Source organism: Ursus arctos, unplaced genomic scaffold, assembly GCF_023065955.2.
Source record: "Ursus arctos isolate Adak ecotype North America unplaced genomic scaffold, UrsArc2.0 scaffold_30, whole genome shotgun sequence".
Taxonomy (NCBI): Eukaryota; Metazoa; Chordata; class Mammalia; order Carnivora; family Ursidae; genus Ursus; species Ursus arctos.
The window spans coordinates 7,104,387-7,125,611 of NW_026622986.1; the positions used below are offsets into that span (position 1 = coordinate 7,104,387).

A 21,225-nucleotide genomic window follows, 5' to 3' on the forward strand; every position below is an offset into this window, starting at 1 on the left:
AAAACTGGTAACTGCCCATTAGTCTTTTCTGGTTTGGTTGTACCTATTTCTTTCCTTTGGGTGATTATTTAATAATTACAGACTATTGTGTATGCTAATCTGATTCTAGTTTATGTGAAAATCAAAATAAGTTCAAATATTTTAATATTGATCTCTGTAACCATTTTTGCTGTTTTGCCAATTTTTCTTCTGATTAAAATGGCATACCTATTCCCTTTTCCCTAAGTCTTAAACACATCCTTCAAAGTCTGTCTGATTTTTGTGAATACTGAGAGGCTGTTTCTTCAGCCACATTTTTAACATTTTATCCTATCTTTAATATATGTATTTCACATCTTTTAAAAAGAAGTTTGTTTATATATTTAAATTCAGTCTGTAATAGTTAAAGTATCAACATTATGCTTTAGCAGATTTTAAAAGGTTCCTCTTTTTTAATGAAGCAGAGGGGGTTAACAAATAGTAAATTGCAATGTACGTGTAAATTCGTTATTTTCAAGAGCACAAACTAAAAATAAAATCTGGTATATCCTTAATCACATTCTTGTTGTGCACCTAGTTACTTGACCAAGTTCTCAGAAGACTGATACTCAAGAAATAGTGATAGCTTAGAATAAATAATTGACAAATAAAATCATGAAACTTTTCATTTCGTTGTTTGCTAGCTATAGATGACCTCTGAACTTTTTAGAAAATCCAAAAAAAACTTAAAATTTTGTTTCATTCTTTTGAAATCTATGTATAGGTTAGTAAAACTGGAGCTGAAGGTGCTGTGCTGGATGAAGCTAAGAACATCAACAAGTCACTTTCTGCTCTTGGCAATGTCATTTCTGCTTTGGCTGAGGGAAGTGTAAGTATACACGTCCCTCTGTATTGTTATCTTATGGGGAGTTACTTAAATATCAGTGTATATATGTGCATGGGTGTTTGAGTGAAAGATTTGGTGTGTTTGAATCAGTATGTGTTGTCTTATGGGAATTTATAGTATTAGTATGTAGATTTTAGTTCTCATCTTAATATTAATCAGTTAAAATAACCAAAATTCCTTTGTAACATACTTAAAGTGTAACATATTTCTATAACAAATTTTATTCCTTAGAAACCCACTGGTCTTCTGTTTTTTTTGTTTGTAGACATATGTTCCATATCGAGATAGTAAAATGACAAGAATCCTTCAAGACTCATTAGGTGGCAACTGTAGAACCACTATTGTAATTTGCTGCTCTCCATCATCATACAATGAATCTGAAACAAAATCTACACTCCTGTTTGGTCAAAGGTTCGTTGTTAAGAAAATACAGAGTCTCAATGACAGCTAGGTCTTGTTTATTAAGTCTAGGAAAATGTAGGTAGATATTATTCAAATCAGTGCATCTTGTTAACATGCTAGACACGGTTTTTTAATTGAGGGATAATACAAAGCTGCTTGGATTTGAATTAAGTTTTAATACATATCAAAGTCAAATGTTTAATCAGTGAAATTTATGAGAACCTTTGATTCAGCATTAAAGAAAATAAGCATTTAAATTTGATAATAAAGAAAAGCTTAACTAATATAATCCTGTATTAGCCTGTTGACATATGTGACAGGTTCAGATAATGGGATAACCAAATGTGAATTGCTTAACCTAGGAAAGTCAGTAGTGATGATTTTATCTTTGACCTTCAACAATAATTTTTTAAATTAATTTATCCTTGCAAATGAATTGGGACAATATGGGCCCTTGTTTTTTTTATCCTCATCAGGTTGTTGTTTTTTTTTTTAAGCTGTTCACAAGTTTGGGGACTGACGCAAATTTATTTAGCTTGTGAATAAGCACTGTAGGGCCCTTTGTATTTATTCATAAAGATAATTGAACAAGAGTAGTCAAATTACTTAACCAAAAATTATATATATATATGATACATATGTATATATCATATATATGTAACATCTATAGATACCAATTGAAAATAATTAATTCTAGTCACCTTTTTTTCCCTGCAATTACTTCTCTTAGGGCCAAAACAATTAAGAACACAGTTTGTGTAAATGTAGAATTAACTGCAGAACAGTGGAAAAAGAAATATGAAAGAGAAAAGGAAAAAAATAAGACCCTGCGGAACACCATTCAGTGGCTTGAAAATGAACTCAATCGATGGCGTAATGGTAATAATTTATGAATATGTCATTTTGAGTTTGATGACTATGAATGCAAAGCTATTTTGTAAATTTGAGACTCTGATATGAATATAAATAAAAATAACAAACATCCATTTTTACTTTTTGAACGTTAGGGATCATCGATTAAAAATGAATAAAATCTTTTAAATTTTGATTTTACTTGAAATAATAGAGGCACAGAGGCCATCTTGGAAGCTATAGAAGTCACAGATGGCAAGGTTCCCACAGTAGGGTGGAAGCAATAAAATTTATAAGATTTGGTGACTATTTAGATGAGGGGAGGAGTCAGAAATCATTGTAGCTTCTCAGATCTCAGACTGAGCAGATAAGAAAGTTGGTGAGAGCTGCTGAAATTGAATAAAATTGCAACTCATTTTAGACAGGTGGATGTTTATTAACTGTGCTGTTCTTATTTTAGGAGAGACAGTGCCTATTGATGAACAGTTTGACAAAGAGAAAGCCAACTTGGAAGCTTTCGCAGTAGATAAGGATATTACTATTACCAATGATAAACCAGCAGCTACGATTGGAGTTACTGGAAACTTTACTGACGCTGAGAGAAGAAAGTGTGAAGAAGAAATTGCTAAATTGTACAAACAACTTGATGACAAAGTAGGTATTGTTCATGTTCTATTTTGTTTTAGAATGTTAAGACATAGGTATTTTTATTTTTAATTTTAATGTTATGGGTCTAGGGGACCAAAATCTTCCTTGATTTCTGTTAACCTTTTGGAAGTCATTGTAAAGTTGACCCTCAGATAACACTGGTTTGATCTGCACGGGTCCACTTAGATGTGGATTTTTAAAATAAATACAGTGCAATAATACAAATATATTTTCCTTATGATTTTAATAACATTTTTTCCCTAGCTTACTGTATTATAAAAATACTGTATACAGTCTTTTAACAAAAAATATGTATTAATTGTTTATTGGTAAGCCTTCCATGCAACAGTAAAGTTTTGGGGAAGTCAGAAGTTATATGTGGATTTTTAACTCCGTTGGTGGGGGTGGTGGGTCAGCGTCCCTAACCCTCACATTGTTCAAGGGTCATCTGTATTAATAAAAAATATAAAATCACAGTTTCTGTTTCTGTGCAGAAACTATGAGACTATGAGACTAATTATTTTTTCCCTTCTTTAAAGGAATTTTCAAAAGAAAATTGGGCATTGGGTCATTGGAGAGCCTTAATGAAATGACTTCTTAGAATCAGGGATCTAAGGTCTCAACAGTTAAGGTGATGCAGGAGATTAGAGTGGTAACAAAATATTTTCCTTCTTTGATTGTTATCAGTCAGTAGTGTGAAGAATAAATTATGAACCGTATAGAGAGGAAAGGGAAAACACGAACAGTAAAGAGACTAGAAGTGAATAGTTCTGGTTTTGGCTTTAGGTTATATTTTGTATGTATTTTAAGCAGATATGGCAGGTTTGGAGTAGCTGCATGGCTGTTATTTTCAATAATAGATTTAAACATTTATTACTTTTTGCATTTAAACTATTTAATGAATAGCTTTTATAAACAAGCCTTTTTGTGTGATGTTACAATTATTAATTGAAAGAAATTCCAACTCTTTCAGCATTTTTCCAGGAGATTGAAATAAGCTATGTTGAATTTGGAGTGAAATATTTTGGTCAGCGGAATAGTAATCTTACAGCTTGTGTTAGAAAACAGAATCAGGTTGTGAGCTATTTTGTTAACTTATTACTTTAAAATTGTAGGATGAAGAAATTAATCAACAGAGCCAATTGGTAGAGAAACTGAAGACACAAATGTTGGATCAAGAAGAGGTAAGTTGAATACCTTAACATTGCTTTCAGAAAAGCATTATGGTTTGTCACTATTTTTAAACATAAAAATGAGCCTACAGAGCTCAGAATATACAGGAGTACATTAAAAATTTTTTTTAATATGCCTGTGCTTCACTGTGGATGGTATATCATATGGATTGAAGCAAAGATTGACTTGCTCTTAAGGTTTTTCTTTTTTGTTTGAGTTCTAACTGGAGGGGAGAGGATAACTTGATTTTTCAGTATTCTTCAGTATACTTCTTCTGGACTTTTTAACTCTGTCTTCTACTTTCCTTACTTGAAGTACAGTGCTATTTTATCTCCTTATTTTCCCTAAAACATGTCTTACTAATTCTTGAGAAAGACTTACTACACTGGGCTGGGATAACTTTACGCTGTCCCTCCCTTTATGGCGAGTATTTCCACATGTAAATGAAAGAAGAAATACTAAAAACAATGTTTTATTGTCATTCGTTCATGTAAACACACAGATACAGGTTTAAAGGGATAATTGAAGAAAGAAAACAACTGATTTCTGAATTGCTTTGACCTGTCTTTAATAATTGTATAATTTGTGGTATGACTTGCTGTGGGAATGAGACGTCAGTGAATGAAACATTTTTTTACTCCCCTCTCAGCGTGTCTACCTTCATCGAACCTGTTCATTTTTGCCTTCTTTACTTTCATCTTAGTTCTTTCAAGTTTCTCTTCTCTAGTTTGTCACCTAGTTTGGAGCCTCAGTTTATCTTATCTGGCAGAGTGGGGGGATAATTAAAAAATGGTACTTCATGTAAGGGTTGTTTTGGAGATGGGGGCAAAGATTAAACAGCTTCAATAATGAAGAGATAGCCAGCGTCAGTCAACTTAATCCTGGTCACATCATCTTTGTACTTCAATTATAGCGTGTTTTCTCAAAAGGGTCACTAGTAATGTTCACACAGTTCTTCATTATAATATTATTCTGTGCTCTGTGTTATAGGACATTTAGCATGCGTGGCCCCTACTTCTAAATGCCATTAGTCTTCTGCCCCATTAGAAATACTCCTGCAAATTTCTAGATGCCCCTCCCTACTTAAAAGCCACTGACCCTAGATGATTGCAGTGTTCTAACTAGTCTCTTGGCTTCTCTGCAGTTCAAATTTTATATGTTGATACTAAGTTTCTCGAGGCATAGCTCAGGTGCACCACTTGTTGACCAAAGAAAATCTAAACTTTTTTTTTTTTTTAAGATTGTATTTATTTGACAGAGAGATAGCCAGCGAGAGAGGGAACACAAGCAGGGGGAGTGGGAGAGGAAGAAGCAGGCTCCCAGCAGAGGAGCCTGATGTGGGGCTCAATCCCAGAACTCCAGGATCATGCCCTGAGCCACCCGGGCGCCCCAGAAAATCTAAACTTTAAGCATAGCTTCTAAGCATCTACTAATTTCTTTCTTTTTCTGTGCTCATTATTCATGAATCTAGTATGCCTTTTCCTTTCTATTACATTAATTTGCACATGACTAAAATTGGCCAATTCTAGCCATCTTCTTCATGAAGAACCTACAGAAATACCTTCGTGTTTTAAATACTACCAAGCACTTTGTCCTGTCCTGTCCCTCCTTTATGGCTCGTAGTTAGCATTCCATCTTGTATTGCATTTATTTATGTACCTTTGTTTCTTCTACTAGATTCCTCAAAGACAAAGTCTTTCTTTTTTTTTTTTTTTTGGTTTTCTTGCTGTTTCCCAGTGTCTAGCACAGTGGCTGGATATAGTAGTCACTAAGTCTGTTGAATGAATAAATGTTCACACAGTTAAAGCATCCACATTTTATTCCCTTTGTGTTTAGCAAATGGTGAAGCAAATGGATTTTTTAAACCTGTATACCTTTTAAGAACCTGTATACTTTTACTCTTTCACGTAGCTTTTGGCATCTACCAGAAGGGATCAAGATAATATGCAAGCTGAACTGAATCGCCTGCAAGCAGAAAATGATGCCTCTAAAGAAGAAGTAAAAGAAGTCTTGCAGGCCTTAGAGGAACTTGCTGTCAATTATGATCAGAAGTCTCAGGAAGTCGAAGATAAAACTAAGGAGTATGAATTGCTCAGTGATGAACTAAATCAGAAATCGGTAGGATATAATTCTGTTTTCTTAATATTTTAGTACAAGTATTCTTAACGGAAATTAAGTATCTTCTTTCTAGTAAGCTCAATATTGATAGTATCCATCCATTCTTAAGGAATTCCAAGCCTCAACTTCAGTTCCTCCTTTATATAAAGCCTTAGAGGTGAAGGAAGAGGGTTATTTTTTAGTTCCTGAAGGTCTGTTAAAAGGTAATTAAAATGCCGTTTGAAGACTTACTGGCTATTCCTAATATTCTGATGTTAAAGGGAAAATAAGTTACCTTCTAGTTGCTCAATAATGTTATTAGATGATTGTTCAAACTAAATTAAGAAATGTGCATATAAAATTAAGAGTATATACAACCTCATATAACTTGGGTTTTGTTTACTGTTAAATTCCCAGCCCCGAGCAGAGCCTGCCCAGCACAGTGTAGAAGGCTCTTCCTTGTGATCCCGTAATAGATAAGAATCTTTGTTATCGTCGCTGTAGAACAGGATTCGCCACCCTCCTAGAGCGATGCCAGAGGTAGTCTGTAACTGATTGCGACTGCTGTACTTGCAGCAGCATCGTGGATGAGCTCTCTTATTAACATTTTAGTACTGTCAATACCAACTTCTTCAGAAACCGCGTCTAGAGTTGGACTCAGAGTTAGTGTTCACTGCTTATTTCCCTATCCATGTTCACCTATCTAAAGGAAAGCAGTCAGTACTATTTTTAAAGGTTTCATGCCCCTGATGGGAAATTCATTTTCCCCTATTAATCTCCAAAGTTACAATCTAATAGTATGGAGAGAAGGTGCCTTTATAACTCTTACTGAGTTGCATTATTAGCAAACCTAATTACTGTTCGGAAGACCAATAGGAGTTTCTTATAACTCTGTAAACTGTAAGATGGTCTTCAGTCACCAGTTTCAGACGGTTGTGTCTGTGTCCCAGTTTTGAAGCTGAATCTGTCAGCACTACATTGATAATAGAAGTTAGAAACCTTATAGCGTTCTGCACCCTTTTATGTGTGTACAATAGTGCTACTCAGTTGTTAGAGAAAATACCTGGTGATTTAGGTATTAAAGCATGCTACCTTACGAGACTCTGAGATACACCTGGTATATTAGATTAAACTGGGTGAACACACTGCTGATATTCAGAAACTTAGGGAAATGACCAGAAGAAACAACAAACTGAAATGATGGCATCTTTACTAAAAGCAACTGCAATTTTTAATGCAATTTACTGACTTTTAGTCAGTATCTGACCTGTGGTATAATGATTAGTTTTAATGTGGCCAAATTGGGTTAGACTTTTCAAAATTGTGGTGACTTTGTTGCTGGTAAACCAGCTATTATTTAATTAAACACAGTAACGCTACTTCATCACTATCCTAGATAATTGCTTATATCGTAGTATCAAAGTCGCAATAATTACCAGGTGGACTATTTCCAGTGACTGTGTATAGAAAGTAGATAAAACATAACAAACCATCTAGAAGGTTCAATTCTGTTCTAACATTATTTTGCTCAGACTCCATTTCCAAAGATAAGCCATACTATGGTAATAAAAGAAAATTCAGTCTAATTATTTGGAAAGTTTCTCACTTCTAGGCAGAAAACATAACCCAGTCTCAAAAATTAGTGAAATGGGGGAACGCCTGGGTGCCTTGGTTGGTTGGGCAGCTGCCTTCAGCTCAGGGTCATGATCCCGGGAGTCCTAGGATAGAGCCCTGCATCTAGGATAGAGCCCTGCATTGGGGCTCCCTGCTCAGCAGAGAGCCTGCTTCTCCTGCTCCCTCTGCCACTCCTCCTCCTGTGCTCTCCTGCTCTCTCTCTCTGTCAAATGAATAAATGAAATCTTTTTTTAAAAAAATTAGTGAAATGGTACAAACTACCTGCTCTTCATAGAGCATAATATGGCTACTTTACAGATTCTATTAGGTCTAAAATATTTTCTAAGTCTGAACTGGGAGCTATCCCAGAACTCAGTAAATCAGTTAGTTCAAAAAACTGAAAGTAGGAAATAATGCTTTTGTGAGCCCTGGGTGAACTGAAATACCTGTCAGTATTTGAAGTAATCTTCATTTAATTGATTTAAGTGTGTCTTTTGTTTTGGGTTCTGTTAGGCAACTTTAGCAAGTATAGACGCTGAACTTCAGAAACTTAAGGAAATGACCAACCACCAGAAAAAACGAGCAGCTGAGATGATGGCATCTTTACTAAAAGACCTTGCAGAAATAGGAATCGCTGTAGGAAATAATGATGTAAAGGTAAGTACAATAACCAAATACTAAGTATAATTATCAGTGGACAACTCATACTTCTATTTACTACGTACTCTTTACAAAGTTCTTTCATACCCATTATCTCATTCACAACAGCAATGTGTAGTAGATGGTATTAACTTCATTTTAAATAGGCAAGGAAAGAGGAAGAGAATAAGAGGTGTTCAAAAGGCATATTCAGTAAGTGTCATTTATTTGGATCCCATGTTTGGGTCTTTTCTCTACCATGTAAAGATTTTGCATTTAGAGATTATGTTAATAAATACTGTATGTGAAAATATGTAACTGGGGCAACAGTGAAGATTAGCTCAGGGAGTAAACTCATAAGTGAATTGGCCTGTGGTTGCTTTTAAATGTTTGAAAAGATAAAAGATGAGCATTAATTAATTTTTTTAAAGTTTTATTACGAAAAATTTCAGACATAAAACAGTAGAGAGAATAATACTGTGAACTTCAGAGTTACTAGTAATCAAAATTTTGCAATACCTATTTCAGCTATACCTTTTTTTCTTTTCTAGTCTTTTTTAGGATACTAACATTGGTTTTGTTAGCACTAGGCATGTGATAAGAAAAGATTAGTGACCTGGTAAATTTCAAGACTTAGACCAAAAAAGCAAACTAAGACTCTTAATTGCAAGCACATGTACATAATACGAAAGATTTGTATGTTGCAGTAGGTATTTGTTTGGACTTTTTCTTCTTGATTAAGGTTTAATTGTGTAACAAAGAGAACAAATGTATACTAGGGTTTATAGTGACAGCCTACTAAGAATAAGAAGCCCAGTTTAACAAGATTTGAAAATGAAATAAAAGTTTTCAATATGGAGGACACATTTCCTTCATCTCATCTATCATTTCTTAATGTTGGCTCACACCATTGAGACAAAAGAAAAATGTTGGGTGGCTTGACTTATTCTCTCTTCACTCTCTTCTCTCTTGAGAATGTTCCGTCTGAACATTCTGTATCCTGTTGAGGGTGAACTAATGTGAGATGATAGAGCTGTGTGGGAATCTTTCAGGAGGAAAAATAAATTTACTTCGTTATCACTAAACACTAGAGAAGTGTTCAGAATTTGCTTTGCAGATTTGCAGCTTCTTTTTAGAAAAGTCTTTCCATTTTATGTTCAACTAAGTCTTAATTTAAGTGAAAAAGTGGTAAAGAGAGAGAAAATAAGAGTGAAAATGGCTTATGTTCAGTGCAGAGCCAGTAATAAAATACAGGTTCCTTGACTCCTAGACTGTTGTAGCATTTTGAAAACAAGTCAGCCTTGCAAATAGGTTCTTTTAAAAGAAAATCTGTGGAGTCTTAATATTGTTGTCATTTGCATGTAATTCTTTTCCTCTTAACATCTCATTAAGCACTGCTTGAGCTTTATTAACTTTTTGCGTTTTTTACATTATGGTTTACTCTTTGTGTTACACAGTTTATGGATTTTTGACAAATGTATGATACAGAACCACCATTACAGTATAGTTACTTACGTAGAACAGGTTCACCTCCCTTACAAATCCCTTGTGCTTTTTACCCTACTAATCCCTCTCCCTTGAACAGCAGCCAGTGATCTTTTCACTATCTGTATAGTTTTGCCTTTTCCAAAATACCATATAGCTTGAATAATACAGTATTTGTCCTTTTCAAACTGGCTTAATTTTCTTAGCAACATGCATTTAAGTCATTTCATGGCTTGATAGCTCATTTCTTTTATCACCACGTATTCCACTGTATAAATGTACCAGTTTGTTATCCGTTCATCTGTTGAGGGCAGTTACACATAAAGCCACTGTAAACATTCATGTGCAAATTTTCCTGTAGACATAACTTTTCTTTTCAGTTGGGTAAAAATACCTAGCATGATTGCTGGATCATATGTTAAGAGTTAGCTTTGTAAGAAACCCCCAAGGTGGCTATAGCATTTTGTATTCCAACCAGCAATGAATGAGAGCTCTTGTTACTTCACATCCTCACAAGTATTTGATGTCAGCAGTTTTTCGGTTTGAGATGTATAGTGTTAATCTCATTGTTTCAATATGCAGTGGAATTGTTTGTTTTCTTGAGTTTTAAAGAGATCTCTGTGTTTTGGGTAGCAGTCCTTTACAGGTAGGTGTTTTGCAAATATTCCTCCCAGTCTATGGCTTATCTTTTCATTCTCTTAACAGTGTCTTTTACAGAGCGGAAGTTTTTAATTTTAAATTTCAGCTTACGAGTTTTTCTTTCTGGATTGCATTTTTGGCGTTGTATCTAAAACTCGTCTCCAAACCCAAGGCCACCTAGATTTTCTCCTTTGTTTTGGAGGTTTTTAGTTTTATATTCACATTTAGGTCTGTGATCCATTGGAGTTAATTTTTTTTTTTCTGCAAGGTATAAGGTCTGTCAAGCTTCATTATTTTATGTGTGGATGGATAGTTTTTCTATTACAGCTTACTGAGAAAAACTGTCCTTTCTCATTGGGTTGCCTTTTCCCCTTTGTCAGAGATCAAGTGACTGTATTCATGTGTGTCTATTCGTGGGCTCTGTTCTGTTCCAGTTACCGTCTGTTCTTTGGCCAGTACCACACCATCTCCATTACTCTGGCTTTATAATAAGTCTCGAAGAGTAGTGTCAGTCCTCTGACTTTGTTGTTCTTTAGTAGTGTTTGGCTGCTCAGGATTTTTCGCCTTTCCGTTTAAATTTTAGAGTCTGTTTGTTGATACTATAAAATAAACTTTCAGGGATTTTGATTAAGATTATGTTAAATCCGTAGATCAAGTTGGGAAGAACTGACATCTTAATATTGAGTCTTTCTGTCCATGAATATGGAATATCTGCCATTTATTTAGTTCTTCATTGATTTCTTTTGTCATATTGATTTTATACTTACTGTATTACGTTAATGCCTAAGTATTTCTTTTTTCTTTTCATTCTAATGTCTGTGCCACTGTGTTTTTAATTTTACATTCCCTTGTTCATTGCTGGTATAGGAATGTGACTTTTATATGTTAATCTTGTATTCTGCAATGTTAACTTATAATGGCTTATTAGTTCTAGGAGTGTTTGTTTGTTTTTTTTTTTTCTTTAAACGACCGTATTCTCTGCAAAGATAGTCATTTCTTCCTTCTCAGGCTCCACTTAATATTGACACTGAGTACTGCACTGGGATTTTGTAGTGAAACTCATGAAACTTCAGGAATGTACAGTCACCACAGTTCTTCCTTGCCGAGCTTAAAAGTCATCCTTTCTCTGCCCTTAAACATCGTTATTTGTTAAGTTTTAAATTGGGCTTACATACGATTAGCAGTGAAGAGGAAATCTAAAAATTGTAACAGCAGATATCATCAGTTCGTTTTTAGGTTGCATTTGTTGTTTTCCCTTGTAAGTATGTGTTAGCTTAAGTTTTACTTGCCCTTTATCAAAAATAATATTTAATGAAAGAAAAACTCCATACTTTTCATGAATATTCAGTGATACTTCATTAAAAGATTTTGGAGTCCAGAGCGCCTGGGTGGCTCAGTCGGTTGAGCGTCTGCCTTCGGCTCAGGTCACGATCCTGGGATCCTGGGAGCGATCCCGCATTGGACTTCCTGCTCCCCTACTTGTGTGCACGCCTGCTCTCTCTCTTTGTCAAATTAAAAAAAAGAAAAAAAGATTTTGGAGTCTAATTGGGTAACCACAAACTGGACATTTTTGTTTTTAATTTTTTATTTATAGCAGCCTGAGGGAACTGGCATGATAGATGAAGAATTCACTGTTGCAAGGCTCTACATTAGCAAAATGAAGTCAGAAGTAAAAACAATGGTAAAACGCTGCAAACAGTTAGAAAGCACACAAACTGAGAGCAACAAAAAAATGGAAGAAAATGAAAAGGAATTAGCAGCGTGCCAGCTTCGTATCTCTCAAGTATGTATTACACAACAACGTTTCTTCTTTTTTTTGAACAGCCATGTATACATTTTATTGATTGTAAACATTTTAGGGGCGCCTGGGTGGCTCAGTTGTTAAGCATCTGCCTTCTGCTCAGGGCGTGATCCCGGCGTTCTGGGATCGAGCCCCACATCAGGCTCCTCCGCTATGAGCCTGCTTCTTCCTCTCCCACTCCCCCTGCTTGTGTTCCCTCTCTCACTGGCTTCTCTCTCCCTGTCAAATAAATAAATAAAATCTTAAAAAAAAATTTTTTTTTAAGGGAAACGGCCTTCTATGGGTTATTTTGGGTAACAGTAAAAAGGTTAACTCAGTTTTTTTTAGGTTCACTGCAGTATGATATGAGCGAATTTAACTGGGTTATATTTATATATATATAACGTATATGTTATATATAGAAATTTACTAGGAAGATGTGACTGGTTTGGCTATTTAAAAATTTAGAAGAATTCTAGGGTAGACAGCTGCAGAACCAGTTTTCTGGCTTTGGCAACTGAATGGATGTGGCCGTTCACCAAGATAGGAGTTGTAGAAGTAGGGAAGAGAATAATGTTAGATGGAGATACTAGAGAATATCTCATAGTTCAGCTTTCAGTACCTTAGTTTGCAAGTGTTATAAACTATACAGGGGACTATTTCATTAATTAAATTCTTCATCATTGTAATATTGTATGTTTAGATATATAGAGAAAACCTGTTAACTTTCAAATTACCCTTAAGAACTAAATGTGTGCATGAGATTGTTTTGCACTTCATATCAGTATATTTTTCCCAAAAGCATGAAGCCAAAATCAAATCATTGACTGAATACCTTCAAAATGTGGAGCAAAAGAAAAGACAGCTGGAGGAATCTGTCGATTCCCTCAGTGAAGAACTAGTCCAGCTTCGAGCACAAGGTATTAGCTTTTGATTTTTTATGAGTTTTTCCTATATTCTTTCTTTAGTATAATTGTAGTAACTTATATTCACACTGATAGAGAATAGTAGGAATAGGGATAAACTTAGAACATAAATAATATATTTTAAAATGGTTTTGAAACCTGTTTTTGAAGTCGTGTTTGAATGTGAAAGTGGCCAATCTAGGAATTTCCCACAAAATTATGAGGGGTGTGTGTGTGTGTGTGTGTGTGTGTGTGTGTGTGTAGATCTTAACATTGGGGTTGTAGAAAGCTATCTCAGTCCCTGCCATGCCCTAACCCATCTGTTCCAGGATTAGGCAAAGAAAATAAAGGAAACCATAGTATGAACACGAAGGATTTAACTATATTGTTAGTAAACATGTTTTGAGCTGGGAGAGCAAGATTTACTGTGTAGCATTTAGATAATTTAAAGTCAAGTACTGCTAAGCAAAAGATCCCTCATAAAACCTATTTGCTTCTTGGTTTATAGGAAAAACTTATAAGGCTTATTTCTTTTCCTGTTTTCTCTACCCAAACAGAGAAAGTACATGAAATGGAAAAGGAGCACTTAAATAAGGTTCAGACTGCAAATGAAGTTAAGGCAAGTTTGATGTAACATTGGATTCTAATGACTTTAATCCATTCTTAATCTTGATTAATCTGATTTAAATCTTTTTCCCCCAATAACTTTAGCAAGCAGTTGAACAGCAGATCCAAAGTCACAGAGAAACACATCAAAAACAGATCAGTAGTTTGAGAGATGAAGTTGAGGCAAAAGAAAAACTCATCACTGATCTTCAAGAGTGAGTATACTTTTCTTCCCTCTGAGATACTAGAAGCTAACTCAGAAAAATTGAATAGCAAGAGGAAATAATAGAGTACTGATGGACAGTATATCCTTTTAGAAATCTGCATTTTTCATTGAAATTGCCATTTTGACTTGAACGTAAAGAATCTTTGCACTTACGAGCATAACTTCTGAGTTCCAGATGAAATGTTTAAAAATTGGGCACTTGGGTGGCTCAGTTGGTTGAGCGTCTGCCTTTGGCTCAGGTCGTGATCCCGGGGTCCTGGGATCGAGCCCCATATCAGGCTCCCTGCTCAAGGGGAGTCTGCTTCTCACTCTCCCTCCCTCTCTCTCTCCCTCTCTCTCTCTCAAATAAATAAATAAAAGATTTTTAAAAATTAACTTCTTTTTAAAAAATTTCTTAACAGAGAAAAACTTTAGAAATTGTGGGGTTTAGAAGGTTGGGTTTTTTTGTTTTTTTTTTTAAGTTTTATCTTATTTCAAGAAGTTTTTTTTTTTTTTTTAATAGCTGTATGCTTGGTTTTTCTGGAAGACATTTTCTCTATTTCCATAGCCATATGCATGCATAGCCTAGAATTTATAGAAATTGGGAGGTCTGCAACTAAATCATGATTTGAATAGGAACCAGAGGAGAGTAACAAAAAATGATGACAAATTTTGATATGTGGGTCTTTATGTTAATACCTTAATGATAAATACAGAATGAGATTCATAGTTTCAAACCAAAATATGAAAAATATTTTTATGACTGAAAGCAGCCAGGTCCTCTTCCTTTCTTTTCTTCCCCTACAGGGACAGGATAACAGGTGGTCTTGAGTATTTCAATAGTAAAATGAGAGAATTTAAGAATTTGGAAAAATTTTAATGATGCCATTCAGCAAATTGATACTGTGTTGTGTTTTTTTGACATCGATATTGTGTTATGTTTTTTTCTTTTGTCAGCCAAAACCAGAAAATGATGTTAGAGCAGGAACGTCTGAGAGTAGAACATGAGAAGTTGAAAGCTACAGATCAGGAAAAGAGCAGAAAACTACATGAACTTACGTGAGTAAATGTTTTAATTCAAGTTTGAAAATAAAAACTATGGGTGCCTGAGTGGCTCGGTAAGTTCAAGTGTCTACCTTCGCCTTAGGTCATGATCCCAGGGTCCTGTGGTCAATCCTTCTGTTGGGCTCCGTGCTGGGTGGGGAGCCTGCTTCTCCCTCTCTCTTTGCCTGCCGCTCCCCCTGCTTGTGCAATCTCTCTCTCTCTCTCTCTCTCACTCAGTCTCACTGTCTTTCTTTCTCAAATAAATAAAATCTAAATAAATAAATAAATAAATAAATAAATAAATAAATAAGGGGATTGCAGGCATTGCTCTTGGATGTATCCAGTGGACACATTTTTAAGTTTGTATAGGCTAAAGGGTGTTTTTCTTAAACCTTCTGAGTTAGTTTAATATATACCTTAAAATTTGCAATATATTGTCTTGTACTTAAGCAAAAGCAAGATCCTGTATCCTTTACTGATGGTAGGTTGAGATTTCTGTGTGTTAATCTGCTTCCTATTTCTGTGCCACCATATTACTTCAAGATTCATTATAAAAATATACCTTAAATGACGTTAAGTCATTTAGAAGATTTCAGGATCTGCCACAAATACTGACTTTTTGTGAAATTCGATCTTGAATAAAAGAACATTATTGTTCCAGCCTTATCTTTTGAACAGAAATTTTCACCATTTACTTTTCCTAATGTACTGAGACATAGTCAGTACTCAGTTTTCTAGAATCTTAGCAGGTAGAAAACTCATGATTATAACTTTACACATCTTGAATTTATGAGAGATGATTTTTTTTAAAAGATTTTATTTATTTATTTGACAGAGATAGAGACAGCCAGCAAGAGAGGGAACACAAGCAGGGGGAGTGGGAGAGGAAGAAGCAGGCTCATAGCGGAGGAGCCTGATGTGGGGCTCGATCCCATAACGCCGGGATCACGCCCTGAGCCGAAGGCAGACGCTTAACCGCTGTGCCACCCAGGCGCCCCTATGAGAGATGATTTATAAATGGAACTGCTTTTATTAGGATGGTCACATGTCAGGACCAGCTCAGAGTTGGTTTTATACATACTCTGCTGAATCTCAACCATAGTTCTGTTTAAAATAATTTTAATATAAAATACATAAAATGTTTTGGCCTTCAATAATTTATAATTTCCAGTTAATCAGAATTATTTTGGATAAGTAGTAGTGTGTTCTGTGTGGCATATTCTAAAATAAAAAAACCATTCCTTCCTTATTCTTTTAATTCTGCTACATTTTATTTCATCTTTTCCACTACTGTTGTGTGGGAGGGTTTTTTTTCCCCCTAGATTTAGGAGATTAAAAGGCATATAAAAATTTATTCGAAAAGTATAACTTCATGGAATCAAAGTTGAAAATTACGTGTATATTCTGTTGTTTAGAGTCATGCAAGATAGACGAGAACAAGCAAGACAAGACTTGAAGGGTTTAGAAGAGACGGTGGTAAGAAAAACTTGAAAATAAATAAGATACTGGGATGTTCAATGGGTTTCCCCTTGGTTATACTAAACATTTAAAAACCAAATTCCAAAAACATTGCTGTTCTTAATTCAAGGCGAAAGAACTGCAGACTTTACACAACCTGCGGAAGCTCTTTGTTCAGGACCTGGCCACCAGAGTGAAAAAGGTAATAAAATAATACTGTGGTGGGTATGTATATAAACGGTGCTTACTATGTCTAAATACTTATATTCGTAAGTGAAGTAATTTTACATTGTCATAATAATTTTTGTGTAGTTATGGTTAGATTTTTTTTTTAACTTCTAATGTTTTTGTAGTACTCATTGACCTTCTTTTTTCTTTTCTTAGAGTGCCGAGATCGATTCTGATGACACTGGAGGCAGTGCTGCTCAAAAGCAAAAGATCTCCTTTCTTGAAAATAATCTTGAACAACTCACTAAAGTGCACAAACAGGTAATAAAGAATCTATTTTATGGTAGCTGCAACATTATAGGAAAAAAAATTGTGGAGTGGCAAGTGTTTTAATATTTCAGAGGCCTACGGAATTTTCATACCCTGAGCTGTTCCATTATTTTATTTAGCAATTATATAAATAAATCACTAGCAGTTTCTAGGGGAGTTGATGTTTTTAACAACCGTTTTATCAAGAAGCCAATGAAAATGGGTATTATTTATTTTCTAGGATTTTGGCTTAGTTTTCCTCATTTGTTATTCATGATACTTTTTAAATCTTCAGTAGATAGGACTTTGCAGTTAAAATACAGTCTTTTTTGTCTTTTGCCGTTTAATGCCCCCAAGTGTGAAATATAAAATAATGAGGCAGATAATTTTTTTAGAAAATTAGTGCTTACTGTGTGGGTCTTTGTTTTTGTTGTTGTTTTCCTTTTTTGTGGCTTGATACATAATTTAATTATGTTTTTTAGCATACTGAATTGTTGTACATCTTGGTTAGTGTATATGTGATGTTTGTACTAAAGGGAATTTTAGCCCTTTTTGCTTTCCACACTTATTTTAACACTTAAAATGGTATTTACCAGATTAGTACCTTACCGAAGAGACCTAACACTGTGTTACATCTTATTGTCATTGCCTAATGGGGAGACAGAATAATCTTCCCCTTGATCCCCCAAAATTGAATGAAATCCTATCTTTGTGAGAAATACATATGTAGATGATACGTATGGGTGTATGTATTTTTTCATGTTGCTGCCTAAGTTAAATTAGCTAAATGGAAAATGTTAATATAAAATGTAGTATTACTTTTTTTCTAAAGGGAGATTATGAAATGTTCTTATTTTTTCAAATCGTCTTGTTAAAGCTAAACTCCTTATTTTCTTTATGTGCCTTTAGTTGGTACGTGATAATGCAGATCTTCGCTGTGAACTTCCGAAGCTGGAAAAGCGACTTAGAGCTACAGCTGAAAGAGTGAAAGCTTTGGAGTCAGCACTGAAGGAAGCCAAAGAAAATGCATCTCGTGATCGCAAACGCTATCAGCAGGAAGTAGATCGTATAAAGGAAGCAGTCAGGTCAAAGAATATGGCCAGAAGAGGACATTCTGCACAAATTGGTGAGTAGAATACCTGAAAACCTTTTAAACTGCTTGGTTTGAATGTTTTTATTTACTTGAAAACATAATCTGATTGACTGATTATGTGTTGTCATGGTGGTATTTGTCTTTATTTCTAATTTACCAAAGAGTGGCGTTGTTGGGAATGAAGAGCAAATTGAGGAATAGCTACATTTACAGGACAAGAAGATAAATAAGAACTAGATAAGCATGCAAGAGTGGTCAGGAAGAGGTGAAACTATTATAGAGAGCATTCTTAAAGCAAGAAGAGACTTGAAAGAAAATAAGTTGTCAGCAATAATATTACGTGCTTTAGAATAATCATACAGGAATAAGGTTTTTAAGAGGCTAGGGATGGTATAGGTCCTGGTGAAAAGGGTGTAACCAAAAAGAAAAGAGAGGAATTTTCTGAGGAACAGAACGGCAAAGAAAAACTACATTTGGGAATTGTTGTGAATAAAGAGGAGAGACCTAAACCGTCACTACAGTCGTGTTAAGATTTATTCTAAAGTCAGTTCTTGTTTTTTGTATTAGCTAAACCTATTCGTCCTGGGCAACATCCAGCAGCTTCTCCAACTCATCCAAGTGCAATTCGTGGAGGAGGTGCATTTGTTCAGAACAGCCAGCCAGTAGCAGTTCGAGGTGGAGGAGGCAAACAAGTGTAATCGTTACACATTACCCACAGGTTTGTAGTTTATATCTGGCTTTTGAATCATAGCTCTACATGGAAATGTTCAGCCATTGGTTGTTAAATACTACTTTTTTTGCATTCTCGTATTAGTTGCGTTTTTTTAATGTATGTGATTATAAAAATAATTGGCATGATTTCTTCTAGTCTTTTTTTCATAGTTCAGATCATACTATATTTTCAAATTTGTGTTCTTCTTAATGTTTTTAACCTAACATACTGGATTATTTTTAAAAGCTATTCTGTCTAATGGATATACCATGGTTTATAAATGTTCCCCTTTATTGGACATTTAATTAATTTAAGTCATTTCTTTTCTATATATAATATAAAATGTCTCACATTTCAAATTTCATTTATGGAAATTTCAATTTGGAAAATTTCAAGTGTGAAATACCTTTTTGTGTACTTCACCTTTTAGATTATTTTCAGAAGATTCCCAGAAGTGAAATTATGAGAAAGTGTGAACATTTTTAAGGCTCTTGAGACATTTTAATACACTGCTCTCCAGGAAGACTAGGCCAAATGGCATCTTAGCCAAGGATACTGTCCATTTTCTTGCATCTTTGCCAGCATTAAATATTAATCATCCAGAGATACCACCCAGTATATTGTGTGTATCTTTCTCGTGCTTTCTTTGCATATTATAATCTTTCATTTTAAGGGGCGCCTGGGTGGCTCAGTCGGTTAAGCATCTGCCTTCGGCTCAGGTCATGACCCCAGAGTCCTGGGATCGAGCCCCGCATTGGGCTCCGCGCTCAGCAGGGAGCCTGTTTCTCCCTCTGATTGCTGCTCCTGCTTGTGCTCTCTCTCTGAAAAAATAAATAAATGAAATAATTTTTTTAATTAATTAATTTTAAACTGTTGATGAATACTCTTATGCTGCTAGTACATATGTTTCTTTGTAGCCTGCTTTTTTAATTTAGCAGTATGTTCTGAACATTTTCTTGTACAACACGACTAATTAGTTAATAAGCTGCCTAGTGTTCCATCATATAGCAGAAACTCAGATTTTTATTGTTTAGAAAAGTCCCAGATGTATTTATGCTTTGGATACTAAAACTACTAAATAATTTTGATAGTTAATTGTTTCTGACCAATACTAAAGCAAGATGCAAATAAATTGACTTGTTTTTACTTTGACATACTGAATAAGATCGGCTCTCAGTTTGAGTAGAGAATTAAGCAATATTCTGAAGAAATCACATTTCCCAATAATCTCATAAAATTTTTTGTCCATACAAACATTGTGAAAAGAGTACAGACATTGGAGTTCCATCAAAGTACAGACATCTAAGTTTGAATCCCAACTTTTCTTTTTCTATGAACTTCAGCAAGTTACTTTTTTAGTATTTAATTTCTTGTTTTGACTCCTTTTAAATTTCATAAGCATAAAAGTAAATTATGTATTTATGGTCTAAAACTAATGTACCTACAAAACAGAACATTTTTTCCATAACCACAATAACATTATTGCACCTAACAAAATATTTTTAATATTATCTAATAATACCAATCCATATTCAGATTTCTCTAATTTTTCCCCCTAAGACCTTTATAGCTGGTTTATCTAAACCAGAGTATAATCCACGACCGCTGTTGACATTTGGTTAGACCTCCTAACAATCCCCCTTTTTTAATGACATTGACTTAATGAAGAGATCGGGCCAGTTATCTTGAGCATATGCCTCCTCTGGGTGTGTGTTTCTGTGTTTAATAGCCTTGTTCCTCTGTTCCCTGTATAATGAAAGCATGGATTAGATGGGGCATAAGCATGTTTAACAAGACTACCAAGTAAAGTAATATGTGTTTAATATTGTGTCAAATCCGTAGACCTACAGTAGATCGTTTTCCTGCCAATTAGAAATGGCCTCTGTTTTTCCCCATTTGGAGTAATAACTTGTTGAGACCGTTTGTTAGTGAAATGAAAGTCACTCTTGAGAATTGTACAAGTTAAAACCTTGTTACCTAGTACAGAGCAGGTGTTCAGTAAGAGGCAAGCTGCCTTTTCTGGAAGTGTAGATAGGTGGCCAAAGGAATTTTCACAGCGTAAATGTAGGTAACAGATAAGAGTTGATTCCTTTTGGGTATTGTCCTCACATTAGAATTCATGTGTGACTTTGAACTCCTATCTCATTTGCAGAGAGGATAGACCAGGGCCTTTGTTAATATAAGTTTTAGCTAGAGAGTAGAATTCTGATCCCAGTGTAATGACAGCAGTTTAGCACATGAGGGAGATAGCTACCCTAGCCAGATTAGGTTTTTAAGACTTGAAGTAATAACTATAGAAGTATAGTTGATTACAGGATTGTTTCTTTGCTGGTGCAAAGGATAGTGGTTTTTATTTTTTAAAGCCTTGCATCAGTCAGTCTTAAACCATGATTGAGGAGTATATAAACCTCATAAGTGATAAATTGTTGAAAAATTAAATAATATGTAGAGAAATTTTTAAATTATTTTTTAATTATTAGGCAAGACATTTCAAAACACTGGGTTTATTTCTGGGAAAGATGACAGTGTAT

General features: G+C 34.8%; 1 protein-coding gene across 1 annotated transcript in view; it reads left to right on the top strand.

The window, feature by feature from the left end:
* The window catches only part of KIF5B (kinesin family member 5B), a 40,871-nt gene that overhangs the window by 16,537 nt on the left and 3,109 nt on the right, over positions 1–21,225 (top strand). The window contains exons 9-25 of the mRNA XM_026483478.4: positions 743–847; positions 1,131–1,276; positions 1,998–2,146; positions 2,580–2,773; positions 3,883–3,951; positions 5,852–6,058; positions 8,165–8,308; positions 12,009–12,197; positions 12,997–13,114; positions 13,657–13,718; positions 13,811–13,920; positions 14,868–14,969; positions 16,370–16,430; positions 16,543–16,614; positions 16,797–16,901; positions 17,799–18,015; positions 18,550–18,700. Of these exons, the coding sequence (XP_026339263.1) occupies positions 743–847; positions 1,131–1,276; positions 1,998–2,146; positions 2,580–2,773; positions 3,883–3,951; positions 5,852–6,058; positions 8,165–8,308; positions 12,009–12,197; positions 12,997–13,114; positions 13,657–13,718; positions 13,811–13,920; positions 14,868–14,969; positions 16,370–16,430; positions 16,543–16,614; positions 16,797–16,901; positions 17,799–18,015; positions 18,550–18,680 (2,181 nt within the window). The 3' untranslated portion in view covers positions 18,681–18,700. The remainder of the gene's footprint in view (positions 1–742; positions 848–1,130; positions 1,277–1,997; positions 2,147–2,579; positions 2,774–3,882; positions 3,952–5,851; positions 6,059–8,164; positions 8,309–12,008; positions 12,198–12,996; positions 13,115–13,656; positions 13,719–13,810; positions 13,921–14,867; positions 14,970–16,369; positions 16,431–16,542; positions 16,615–16,796; positions 16,902–17,798; positions 18,016–18,549; positions 18,701–21,225) is intronic.